Raw genomic sequence first — 11842 nt, 5'->3', positions numbered from 1 at the left:
TGAGTTTACTTGGATCTCATGGGGCCAAAGTAAGCGGATAATATGTTTCTCTCACAATCAACCACACTATTTGTTTATAAACAGCCTTATTTAATTTAAACTGGATTTGCAAAATTGGACCATTTCTAATCTTTCCTATCCCTTACACGTAGGTCCAATTGTTTCATTTTATTGTTGACTCTGGTTCTAAGAATGAGTACATTTCCCTCAGCATGTAAAGGAGAGAAAAAAATATCCATGGACTAATGTAACAAAAATCTCCCCAATGAATTTCCCATAAAGAAGAGATAAAACATCAAGTACCAATAGTGCCAAAACATTTACTGAAAGTTTTCAAATCTTGCAAAAATATTACAAAAAGCGAGCAAACGTGGTGAAACTAATGACAAATTAGACATTGAAAACTAAGATCTGGGTAAGTGTAGGCAGGCATGTAAGGGAAAGAGAACTTCCATAGGCATTTGTTATGGTACACGACCGCATTTGACTCTTTTACACATATTATGTCACTTGATCCCATTTAGGAAAAATTATCCCAGACTTGGAAATTTAGCTTTTAAAAAATTGTGGCCTATACATATCACATTAGCTCATTATCCATCAAGCTCACTCAAGTGTCACCTAACTCTCTTGGGAAATGTTACTTTGACCAAGAATTTAATAGGGACCACATTAAGGACTCTGTAGAATTAGAAGTTGACTTGTAGAAAACCATTAAGACATGATGCTTTATTTTTGCTTTCTGGTAGAGAAATGTACCTCCACGGTTATAATTTTATTTCCCTGTAGGACACTAACCAGTTTTATATCTTACTGGCAATTTCATTTTATCAAAGCTTTCCCCACTGACTACTTAAATTCCACTTTTTTCATATTCTCTTCCAATTTCTCTGCTATACTGACGTCAAGTTAACTGGAACTTAACTCATCTGTTTATGAAATAATTATGTTTTTAATAATTTCAGAATTTGTGCTTTGACAACCATCAAACAACCACATGAGGTAGGTAGTATGTCCTCATTTGACAGAGGAAGAAACTGAGCCTCAGAGAAGGCACATTATCGTCCAGGTTTATAGAGATAAGAAGTGACAGAACTGAGGTTTTCACACAACTATGCCCAAATTACTTGACAGGAAAGACACTGATGATTCACATGGGGACTGAACATTTGAGCTGCAACATCTCCAAAAAAATCAACCTTACCCACATGTGTTCACTACACATTTGAATTATAAACATGACAGCTGAGCATCAAAAGCAAGTAACTTTAAACGATCTAAACCTGACTTTTAAAATAGTAATTAAAACATTATTTATTAATTTGTTTGGCTTCAATTCAGAAGCTTTAAAAATTGGAAATGTTGAAAATATTTGCCCATTGTGTGAAATTCCAATGCTTTGCTGATTCCATTAATGGTCTGGATGATGCTCAGCAAATTACTACTGAGGTGGTTAGAAAAGCCATTGAAAAGTATTTAGAATACTTAGTGGCAAGCCTCTCTGACATTTCATAAGCATGTCCTTACATGACACAGACTGAGAGCTTTTTGAATAAATTTGATTAAATTACCAGCCTATCCTGCTGCAAAGATGTTCACTCTCCTTTGTCTCTAGACTGGTAGAAAAATGAGAAATATAAACACACTTTTGTATTCTTCAGGCGTGAAGGCCATTTGTTGTCCTGGCTGAACAGACAGGTAGATATCAAGACTAAAGAGTGACACGCAACTCAGTCTGAAAGCACCATAGTACACACTTTAAATTTTAAAAGTATACCTCGGGAAAGGCTGATCTTACATATATGTGTTTATCTGTCAACACGCATGCTTTTCGGCTTGGATATATATACCTTTAAAATGCACCCTTTTATCCGCCTGAGGATCCATTCAATGTATATGCAGCTTTACAAGTTTTTCTCCATAAATAAGATTCTAAAGTTCAGGTCAATTGGTATCTAGGTTGATTTTAAAAAGAAAAAAAAAATCTGTACTTGTAACAGTGTTTTGTCTACCAAATCACAAACTAGACAGTGACCCTCTGGCCTGGTTTTCCATAGCACACACTCCTGTTTAATGGGCATTGGCAGCTGTCTGCCACAGATTTCAGTTAAGTGAGGCAATCTGCCCGCCCCACCTCTTGCCTCAAATCTCAAACTCTGGAGCCAGCAGAATTTCAGCTCCACCTGAAGTGAAAAGATAACTATGTGGTTTAAATTCATATTGACTCACAGTTTCACTGTTTTATCCTGGCCAAAGCTGCTCACTGTGTCTGTGGTTTTCTTACATAAATTTTCAATCCAGCTAGTGCTATTATAATGTGTCTTTTCCAGCCCTGATGTTGGGGGTGGATGTTTAGCTCGCATATTTTTTCCAGATGTGATAAGTTCTCCATAGCCCTCTTGGTGAGCAAAAGCATATCCAGACCTTCTTGAGCTTGACCTGCGGGTCCGAGGCCTTCGGCTACTTGGAGGCCTTGCCTTCTTCTGAGCCTTCTGCCACCGGCGGATCTGGAGACAAACAAGACCCAAAGTGAGCTGAGGCATCCAAATGATAGACTCCAGGCAGTGGCCCACTTTGTAAAGTGAAAGCCTTTTTTTAAGTAAAAACAACATTGCAAAAGGAAGTTTTAAATCTAAAAACTAAAAAATTTTCCACCCAAAAGATGACACTGGGGGCACTCGTGCATTTTTATTTCTATCGAGAAACTATTAAGTAATTAAGAAATACCAGAAAAATTTCATTACTGTCTCTCATATATCTTCAATGTACACAAGCATACTTTTGCATAGAAAGATTTTCTAACATGCACCGCCCAAAGTCAGCATAATAATTTATAATTTCATTCTCCCAAAACAGCCTTTTTCCTCTCTTTCAGGGATTCTCTGGATCTAACAGTCGTCAGTAACTGGACTAGAAGAAAATTGAGAAAATGAGTCAGAAATACTCAATTTTTGCAGTAGGTCAATGTATCATGAGACTTCCAGGGTTTCAATTTATTTTAGGTTTGCATGGCCTTCCTAAATGTTCCACATTATCTGAGTAGGTTTCCTACAACTCTTTCATTTCCCTGTAAAGCTAAGGAGAAAAAGACCTGAGGTTTGTTGTAAGCGACCTTGTTCTCCGGTTTGGCAAATCACTTGGATTCTGACTTTGTGTCAGGAGAAAGCCATCAAGCAGAACATCACAATCGAACTTACAGGACAAACGAGCACAACCTTCCTTCCTTAACTCATCCACCATTTTCTGGGTTTATGTCAGAATGAGCTTGGAGAACTGAAGAGAGGACAGATATGACAAGGGACTCTGAATTCTTCCAGAAGGAATCTTTTTAGACTTTGGTCCCAAAATGTCAGAGACATGATGATGAAAAAAATGTCTATCTCTGTCTACCTCGGTCTCTCTCAGCATCACTGGCCTGGTCCCACTCACCACAGCAGCATGTTCCCCCTTGTCATGACATGGCTACGAATGTTTATCTCCCTTTCTTTCTCCTTTTCACGTTTTATCTGAGTCCTGATCTAAGTTGACATTGTCCTACTTACTTGTCTTCCCATGAAATTCTGAAATATGTTCTGTTAATTCTCCAGTTAAGGAATTTCTATAAGCTGTTCTTCCTACTTTCCTTCCAAGTTTACTAATCTACCCAGCGTGCTGCTCTTCCCCTTCTTAATCTGTTCAGAAGGTAACATCTCACCCATGTTTCTGAATCTGCTACTGGATTTCTACAAAAATGTTAAGCCCCTTTGACTCACACCATGCTTGTCTCTTTTACTGTGCTTGTGCTTGCTCTCAAATCAGTATCTTTTTCTATAGCTTGCCTTTCCCTTAGAAAAATTGTCCAAAATGAGGCCTGTGAGCTTCTTTTTAAAACTCAGCTTTTTAAAATACCCAGTTTAACTTGTAATTTATGACTCTCCATCCACATTTAGTATAGATGCCTCTCTTTATTGGCACTAAGGACTAGTACATTCAAGATGCGGAAAGTCCCATCTATTCTGATGTGATCTAATACACCAGTAGGTGTTTACTTGTGACAATTTCATTAGCCCATCTCTGAGCTTCCAATAAGACAGAAAAGCACACCATTTCAAGAGCCAAAAACCAGCCTTCAAGTATTCATCAGCACTGTGACATACCTGATCACTCAGGGTTGGGTATAAATTCACCTTCAAAAATCTGAATACCACCACTGGCAAAACCGAAGCCACTGTTGTTAAGAGAATTACCAGCCAGATACACTTCTGGGTCAGGGAATGTCGTGCATTACCTATTATTAAAGAAAACATGCACTGTGGTTACAAGTAGGACTGAATTATTAATTAACAGGTTCTTTGCTCCTACAAGATCTTTTTTTTCTTTTTCCTTTTTTTTTTTTTTTTTTGAGATGGAGTCTCTGTTCCCCAGGCTGGAGTGCAGTGACGCGATCTCGGCTCACTGCAAGCTCCACCTCCTGGGTTCACACCATTCTCCTGCCTCAGCCTCCCGGGTAGCTGGGACTACAGGCACCCACCACCAAGCCCAGTTAATTTTTTTTTATATTTTTAGTAGAGACAGGGTTTTACCATGTTAGCCAGGATGGTCTCGATCTCCTGACCTCATGATCCGCCCGCCTCAGCCTCCCAAAGTGCTAGGACTACAGGTGTGAACCACTGCGCCTGGCCAAGATCTTTTTTGAAATGGTGGGATTCGGATCACCTAATGTCACCATGATGATACGAAGGCAGAAGTGCTAAGATCACCCTCAGGAATTGCTTAGTGGCCTGATCACTTAGAGATTACCAGCCTGAACCAAGCATTCTCTCACCCAGGCTCAGTCTAATATCACTCACGGAGCACAATTCTCTCTTCCAGCATCAAGATCTTGTGGTTACAAAGCAGCCATTATTTTTAAAAGGCACATTTACCCTTTACCCTTGTGGACTCTTGAATTAAAAGTGTCATATCAAAACTACACAAAAAATCTTCCAGATGCAGATACAGTCTCAAATAATGATTGCATTGATTGGTTTGTCATAAAAGGGGAGCTTTTTCTACTGCAGGATCAACCTTTTAAATTCCAGGCAATGGCCTGAGAAAACTCGCCTCAGAGGGACTTGTTATTTCTTTATTGTTCATTTGGTTATGAGGTCCTCAAAGTTCCAAGATCAGGAAGGCTCCTGGGTTTGTGAAAAGAGCATTCCCTCACCAGGAGACTGTTGATGCAGCCATCCAACATGCTAGGGCAACAGGACAGTGAAACTCATTTCCAAGCCTGAAGTCAGTTTCCTTACTCTTTACTCACACCTCACATACCCCAATGTGGGCTTAAACAAGGCAATAAGGGTCAGTAAGGCAGGCAGATGGGGAGATGACAACCCTGCTTATATCACCAAAATAAACTTTTGTCCCTGTTCATTTTCTAGAGATTTGTCATCATACCCCCAATTATCCAGGTCCCCTATCCCAGTATTCAAATGTTACCACCATTCAAATGGGCTTTGGGTATGAGGGCTTGGCTACTGAATGGTATGTCTGCTTTTTCTGGCTTTAGAGAGAGGAATCTGCCTGCCCAAGAGCAGCTGATTCCAGTTGCCTTCAGCCATGGGCAGAAACAAACTTGACTCAATAAATTAAATGTCTCTTTGAGCTCCTTGAAGCTTGGTACCCTCAGGCATGACTGGGAAAACAAGCTTCACTTTGAAACCACACTCCTGCTTGCTGCTAGCTACTAAGGGAAAAAAAAATTTTCCTGAAACCCCAATGTTGATCTAACTTTTAAAAAATTTCATTGGCGCTCAGTAATTAATTACTGAAATGGCATGTGCTTAGCTGGAAAGAGTGGTCCCTGCACAAATTACTTTCTCCATTTGAGGCATTCTCATCTCATTATGCATCACAGTGCTCTCTTAGGACGGAAATCTTCCAGTCAATACACTGAACTTTTCGATTTGGCAAACCATCTTAAAAAAATAAAATAAAAATAGTTTTAGTGTCCTTGTTTCCCAATATGCTTATTCTTACTCATGACCAACATGTCTCTACATAGTTGGAATCTTTTGGTAAACAAAGTATTACCAGTACGTATTAAGTAAGAGTGGTGCAACTTAAAGATTTCCATTTACATGTAGGAAAAGGCAAAAGGTGAAGAACAGTTTTAAGTGTATGCATGAATTTAAATTGAATTACAATTTCAGGTGCCTTTGCATCAATGTGGATTTATAACCTTACTAACCTTATAATCCTATTTCAGTCCTTGTGGTCTTATTTTGCTTTCTACATAAATTAGTCCAAGAATTTACTTCCTCAATTAGTGAATACAAATCTCACTCTTGCCTGATTAAGTTCCAGAATGTTGGTCACTGCGCATCTCTCTTTTCCAGTTTGTTTAGATGAACTTGGTTAGCAGTTTATTTCACACACACTAGAGATTTCAAAACCTCTGAGAAAGTATATTAATATCCCTCTTTTATTAAGCTCAGTGGCCTTTGCTGGGAGTCCTTTTGAAATGTGGAGTGCAATGATAGTATACCCCATACATAGACTAGAGGTATACTCTTTGTAGAATAATAGAATTTTTTTAAGGGATTTTAGAGGGTCCTTTGCTACTCATCTGATGTTCAAATTCCTCTGCAATGTTCCCACCAGTAATCAAGCCACATTTGCATGAATAATAACAATCACCATCATCACAGTTAACATTTATTTAAAAAGTACTATGTACCAGGATATATGCTAAGTGCTTTATATGTATTATTTCATTTAATCCTCATACATTTTCCATGAAAATAGGCTTATTAATATCCTCAGTTTATAAGTGAAGACATTAATGCATAGTATAATGTTGTGAGCTGTATGTTTAGTCTTTTTCTCTGTTTTCTGGCATAGATTTAAAACTCCTTGAAATCCTCAAAGTGATATGTGTCTTTTTGTTTGTTAATGAGTTGACTGATGGCTGGAAGTCCCTAGGTAGCTTCAGGATTGGGGCTGGTCATCGAAAGACTAAGGTAGGATTAGAGGGTTGGGACTTTCAGCCCCAGCCTCTAAGCTCCTAGAAGAGAAGAGGGACTGAAGGTTAAGCTGATCGCCAATGGCCAATGACTTTGTCAATCATGCCTATATAAAAAATGTCTCCATTACAGCCTTAAAGAACAGGGTTAAAACAGTTCCTAGGTAGCTGAACATGCAGAGGTTCCTGAAGGGCAGCATGCCTAGAAAGGGCAGGGAAGGTCCACGCCCCTTCCCCCATACATTCTCTATGCATCTCTTTATCTGTATCCTTTGTAATATTCTTCATAATAAACCAGTAAATGTAAGTGTCTCCCTGAGTTCTTTGAACCACTCTAGAAATTAATCAAACTCAGGGAGGGGGTTCAGGGGAACCGCGATTTATAGCCAGCTGGTCAAAAGTAGAGGTAAAACATCCTGTGGCTTGCTACTAGCATTGGAAGTGCGGGGGCACTCATACAGAACTTAGCCCTCAACTTGTAGGATCTGACACTACCTCCAAGTAGATATTGTTGGAATTGAATTGGAGAACATCCAGCTGGGGTTCTCTGCAGAAACACCTCACTGGTTGTTGGTGGGACGAAATCCCCACTTCTCAGTGACCAGAGGTCACAGAAGTCTTCTGTGTTGCTTGCTGAGTGAGAGTATAGGAGAAACTGAATTTGTTTATTCCTATATATTCTCACGTGGAAAGAAGAAACTTGCCCAAAGTCACACAGCTTGTTAAGTGGTAGAGCTGGCGCTTGAACCCTGACTGTCTAACTACAACGCCTACTCCTCATGCCACTTACAGATTAATGTCCAGGAATTTTTAGAAGGCTCTAAATTATACTTTGTTTCATTCTTATCTAAATGCAAATAAGCTTTATGGGTGAATTTTGGCAGATGTTGGTGATAACGTGGCATAAAAGGAGAGTCTAGTATTTCTTTTTCTTCTACCATATATGAGCATTTTACAGGTCTTCAGGTAGCCCTAATGTATGTGCTATGCCTCTCATTGGCAAGGAGACAGCCTACTACATGTAAGCTGTTGAGAACCTGTAAGCTACTGTGAGTGATTCTTCTGCATCCAGTAGAGGCAGCAGAAACTGAGCTTTTAGAGCCAGGGTTTTAAACTTGGAAGCCTTCAGATGCCTGGCTCAATCAATTTCTGGACAAAGGATCACTAATCATCCCCAACTCCACCTAACACAAAAAATAAATTATAAGACAAGTAAACAGCAGCACGACAAGCAAACATGACTCACTTACCAACAAATGGAAACTGGTTTGGGAAGATGCCAAAGATGCCATTACTGTGCATTGTAAATAAAATGGAGAAATAAATGGCAATGCTCCCCCAGATGAAGACATGATTAATGAAAGTCCAGTAACTGGTATCCAAGGCTATCTGTAAATAAAATCAAATGCAAAGGGGAGGTCTTTGAGGATTAAAAGAGCACCATTTATCTAGTGATGTTTCCCCAGAATGGCCCTGTGGCAGGAAGGTTGCACCTGCCTAGTTGCCAAGTCAACCATGGGCATTCCCACTTTCTGAACACACACGGGGGACTGATCTGACTTCATATTTCTGGCAGAAAATTGACTTTACAACTTCTATACGCAAGCCATTATATCTGCCAAGGTCGAGTCAGAATCAGGAGGTGAGATGTTAAACATGTTAAACTTCTTTTAAGTGAGAAATATGAAAACACAATGGCTTATATATATATATATATATATATATATATATATATATATTTTTTTTTTTTTTTGAGACGGAGTCTTGCTCTGTCCCCCAGGCTGGAGTGCAATGGCGCAATCTCGGCTCACGCAAGCTCCGCCTCCTGGGTTTACGCCATTCTCCTGCCTCAGTCTCCCGAGTAGCTGGGACTACAGGAGCCCGCCACCTCGCCCGGCTAGTTTTTTGTGTTTTTAGTAGAGACGGGGTTTCGCCGTGTTAGCCAGGATGGTCTCGATCTCCTGACCTTGTGATCCGCCCGCCTCGGCCTCCCAAAGTGCTGGGATTACAGGCTTGAGCCACCGCGCCCGGCCGGCTTATAATTTTTAAGTTACTTTCCAAATGCCTCTCAAAACTTTTCTATTGGAAAAAAATTGTTTCTGTAATGGGCAAGTGCAACATGTTATACTCAGTAAGTAAATGTTCACAATACCATTTTTACATATGCATGATCTTTTTTACACCAATATCCCAATTCATTTTGATGATCCTTTCTCTTCAATTACTCAACTTATAACAAAGAAAATTCTTCAGCCTTATTTTGGCATAAAATTCAGAAACTGGGATTCACGATGGCCTGGGAACATGGTCATGAGCTCTTCTTCCTTCTAGTAACTTACTGCGGCAGCTCAGCTGAAAGAGTGGTCTGCTATTGGAGAATCAAGGACGCCACTGGTAAATAGGAACACCTGAGTTCTTCAGAGAATTAAAAAAGTATGTTCTGGTATCATTATTTGCATCTCATAGGGCCCAAGTGATCCAGGTCCAAGTGAAGGTTTGCATTTCTTGTAGTTTGTTGCAAGACCAAAGATTTCTCATCTGTCTGAGGCGGCCCTACCTGCTTAGTAAATAAATCCCTCTCAGCATGCTGAGAGATACTTTCTCTTCCCACTTGTAATTTACTGTCCCTTAAAATGTGTCCCCATTAAAATGATGCTGGCAGCCTTTAATGTAAACTACAGGGTTTATAAAAGTACAGCCTTTCCTCTCCTCAGGAGGTCTGAAAACAGCCCTGCCTCCCATGCCTCAGCAAAGACATGCCTGCTTTCCAGTTCATTTGGCTGCCAAGACATTTCACCAAAATCTCCAACTTTACCTTCCACCACCTGTTAGTTTAACATTCTCAAGAGACAACGATAGCCTGATCTGTGTGGGTAAGAGTAGGCGAAGAAAAATTACAACCCATTTAAAAGGATTCAGCTGAAAAAGCAAGAATAGGTGGCTCCTATTGAAGCAGAACTAATAGAAGAGACAGACAAGCACGGTAACAACAAAATATAATAAGACCCCTTAAGAAGATGGAATTAGGTCTCAGAAAAAAATCTGAAAGAAAAACACACTATTTCTGAATTTAAAAATTCAACAGCAAAACTAAAGAATAGTCAATGAATAGAACTAAATTAACATTCTGGACAAAACAATACAAATAATATCTTACAATAGAGAACAAAAACTTGGAGACATGGAAACCATTTGCAAAAAGATATGAGACATGAAGAGCAGATTCATAGATCTCAGATCTATGACCCCAATATACAAATAATGGCATTTTAGAAAAAGAAAAAGGAATCAATGGAAAAGTAACAACCAAAGAAATGACAGCAGAAAACGGCTCTGTGATAACAAATAGCATAGACTTTCAGATTGACAGGGTCCTTTAGGTCCTATCCAAAGTAATGAAAGAAGATTCTGGTGGCATAATTTTTTATGCAGAGAAGGAAAAAGAATCAACCTAACATCAAACTGTCACAGTGAAAAAGAAGGGTAAGTAAGATAAAAACATTGCCAAAACTGTTTAATTGAAGAAGCATAAGGAAAGGTTTAGAACAGGATAGTGAGACATTTGATGAAGGATAGAATTTCATATTATCTGTGGAATTCCATTCTGCCAATATGGAAAGATATATATATTTAAGTAACTATGAAAATAAAGAGAAATCACTAGTAAAATAAGAATATAATAGTAAAACTTGTAAATTATTCATTAGAAATGGGATTTTTTGTTGTTGTTGAGATGGAGTCTCGCTCTTGTCGCCAATGGCATGATCTCGGCTCACAGCAGCCTCTGCCTCCTGGGTTCAAGTGATTTTCCTGCCTCAGCCTCCTGAGTAGCTGGGACTACAGGCAGGCGCCACCATGCCTGGCTAATTTTTTTGTATTTTTAGTAGAGACAGGGTTTGCCATGTTGGCCAGTCTGGTCTTGAACTGTTGACCTCAGGTAATCCGCCCACCTCAGCCTCACAAAGTGCTAGGATTACAGGCGTGAGCCACTGAGCCTGGCCAGAAATGGGATATTTTAAAACCATAATTAATGCATACAAGTATGAAAGAGTAAAAAAAAAATTGAAAAGCAGAATTAAAAGTAATCATAAAATAATATAGCCTGATGAAATACAGGTTATTACAATAAAAATGAGTAGCTTAAACATTCTTATCAAGGAAGACTGATAGAATGAGATAAGAAATAAATGGAAATGAAGAAATTGGCCCAGATTATGTATCGGGCAAATGTAAACTAAAAAAAGCAAGAGAAGAAAACTAATATAAAAATACAAAACTTAAGAATCTTTTATTATGAAAAAAGATAAAAGCTACAAAGAAAAATAATCAGATACCATTTAATACAGATACAATAATGATCAGAAACCATTATGTGGCAAAGAATATAGCTTAAATTATATGAGGTAAAAATCTCTTTGAAACACAAGGAAAACTTAATAGGAATCATAATCACAATGGCAAACTTTAATACGCTTTTCTCAGCATTTGACAGACCTGATGGCAAAGGTGATGGCTCTTCTGGAAGTCTGTGGCCAACCTGTTGGCAGCCCACCCTCAGTGTGATGACAACCAAACTGTAAGGTGTGATAACAGCGGCATTTCCACGGAAGATACCCCATATGTTTTAATAAACCTCTTTTTTCGCTTAAATTTTTAAAGTGTCTGTCATTTGGAACTACTATCTTTTTGGGAAAGTATTATGGCAATATTTATGAAAATGTTAAATGTACACACACTCTGACCTAGCAGTGAAAACAGCAAAATACCATTCTTTATCCAGCAGATTGGTAAAAATTAGGAGTTCTAACCCCAGAAGTCTCATTTCTAGGAATTTATCTGACAGTATATAAAATATAT

At 38.8% G+C, this 11842-nt stretch overlaps 1 protein-coding gene across 1 annotated transcript in view; it reads right to left on the bottom strand.

Moving 5' to 3' along the window:
- Positions 1-300: 300 nt before the first annotated feature.
- LOC101023626 (probable phospholipid-transporting ATPase IM) overlaps positions 301-11842 on the bottom strand; it is a 271533-nt gene continuing 259991 nt past the window's right edge. Inside the window, exons 27-29 of the mRNA XM_009210142.4 lie at positions 8236-8374; positions 4137-4267; positions 301-2507 (exon numbers count right to left, since the gene is read on the bottom strand). Coding sequence (XP_009208406.2) covers positions 2226-2507; positions 4137-4267; positions 8236-8374 — 552 coding nt within the window. The 3' untranslated portion in view covers positions 301-2225. The remainder of the gene's footprint in view (positions 2508-4136; positions 4268-8235; positions 8375-11842) is intronic.

This window comes from Papio anubis, chromosome 7, assembly GCF_008728515.1.
Source record: "Papio anubis isolate 15944 chromosome 7, Panubis1.0, whole genome shotgun sequence".
NCBI lineage: Eukaryota > Metazoa > Chordata > Mammalia > Primates > Cercopithecidae > Papio > Papio anubis.
Note: the sequence above shows the minus strand (reverse complement) of the source record. Positions and strands in the feature narration are given on the sequence as shown.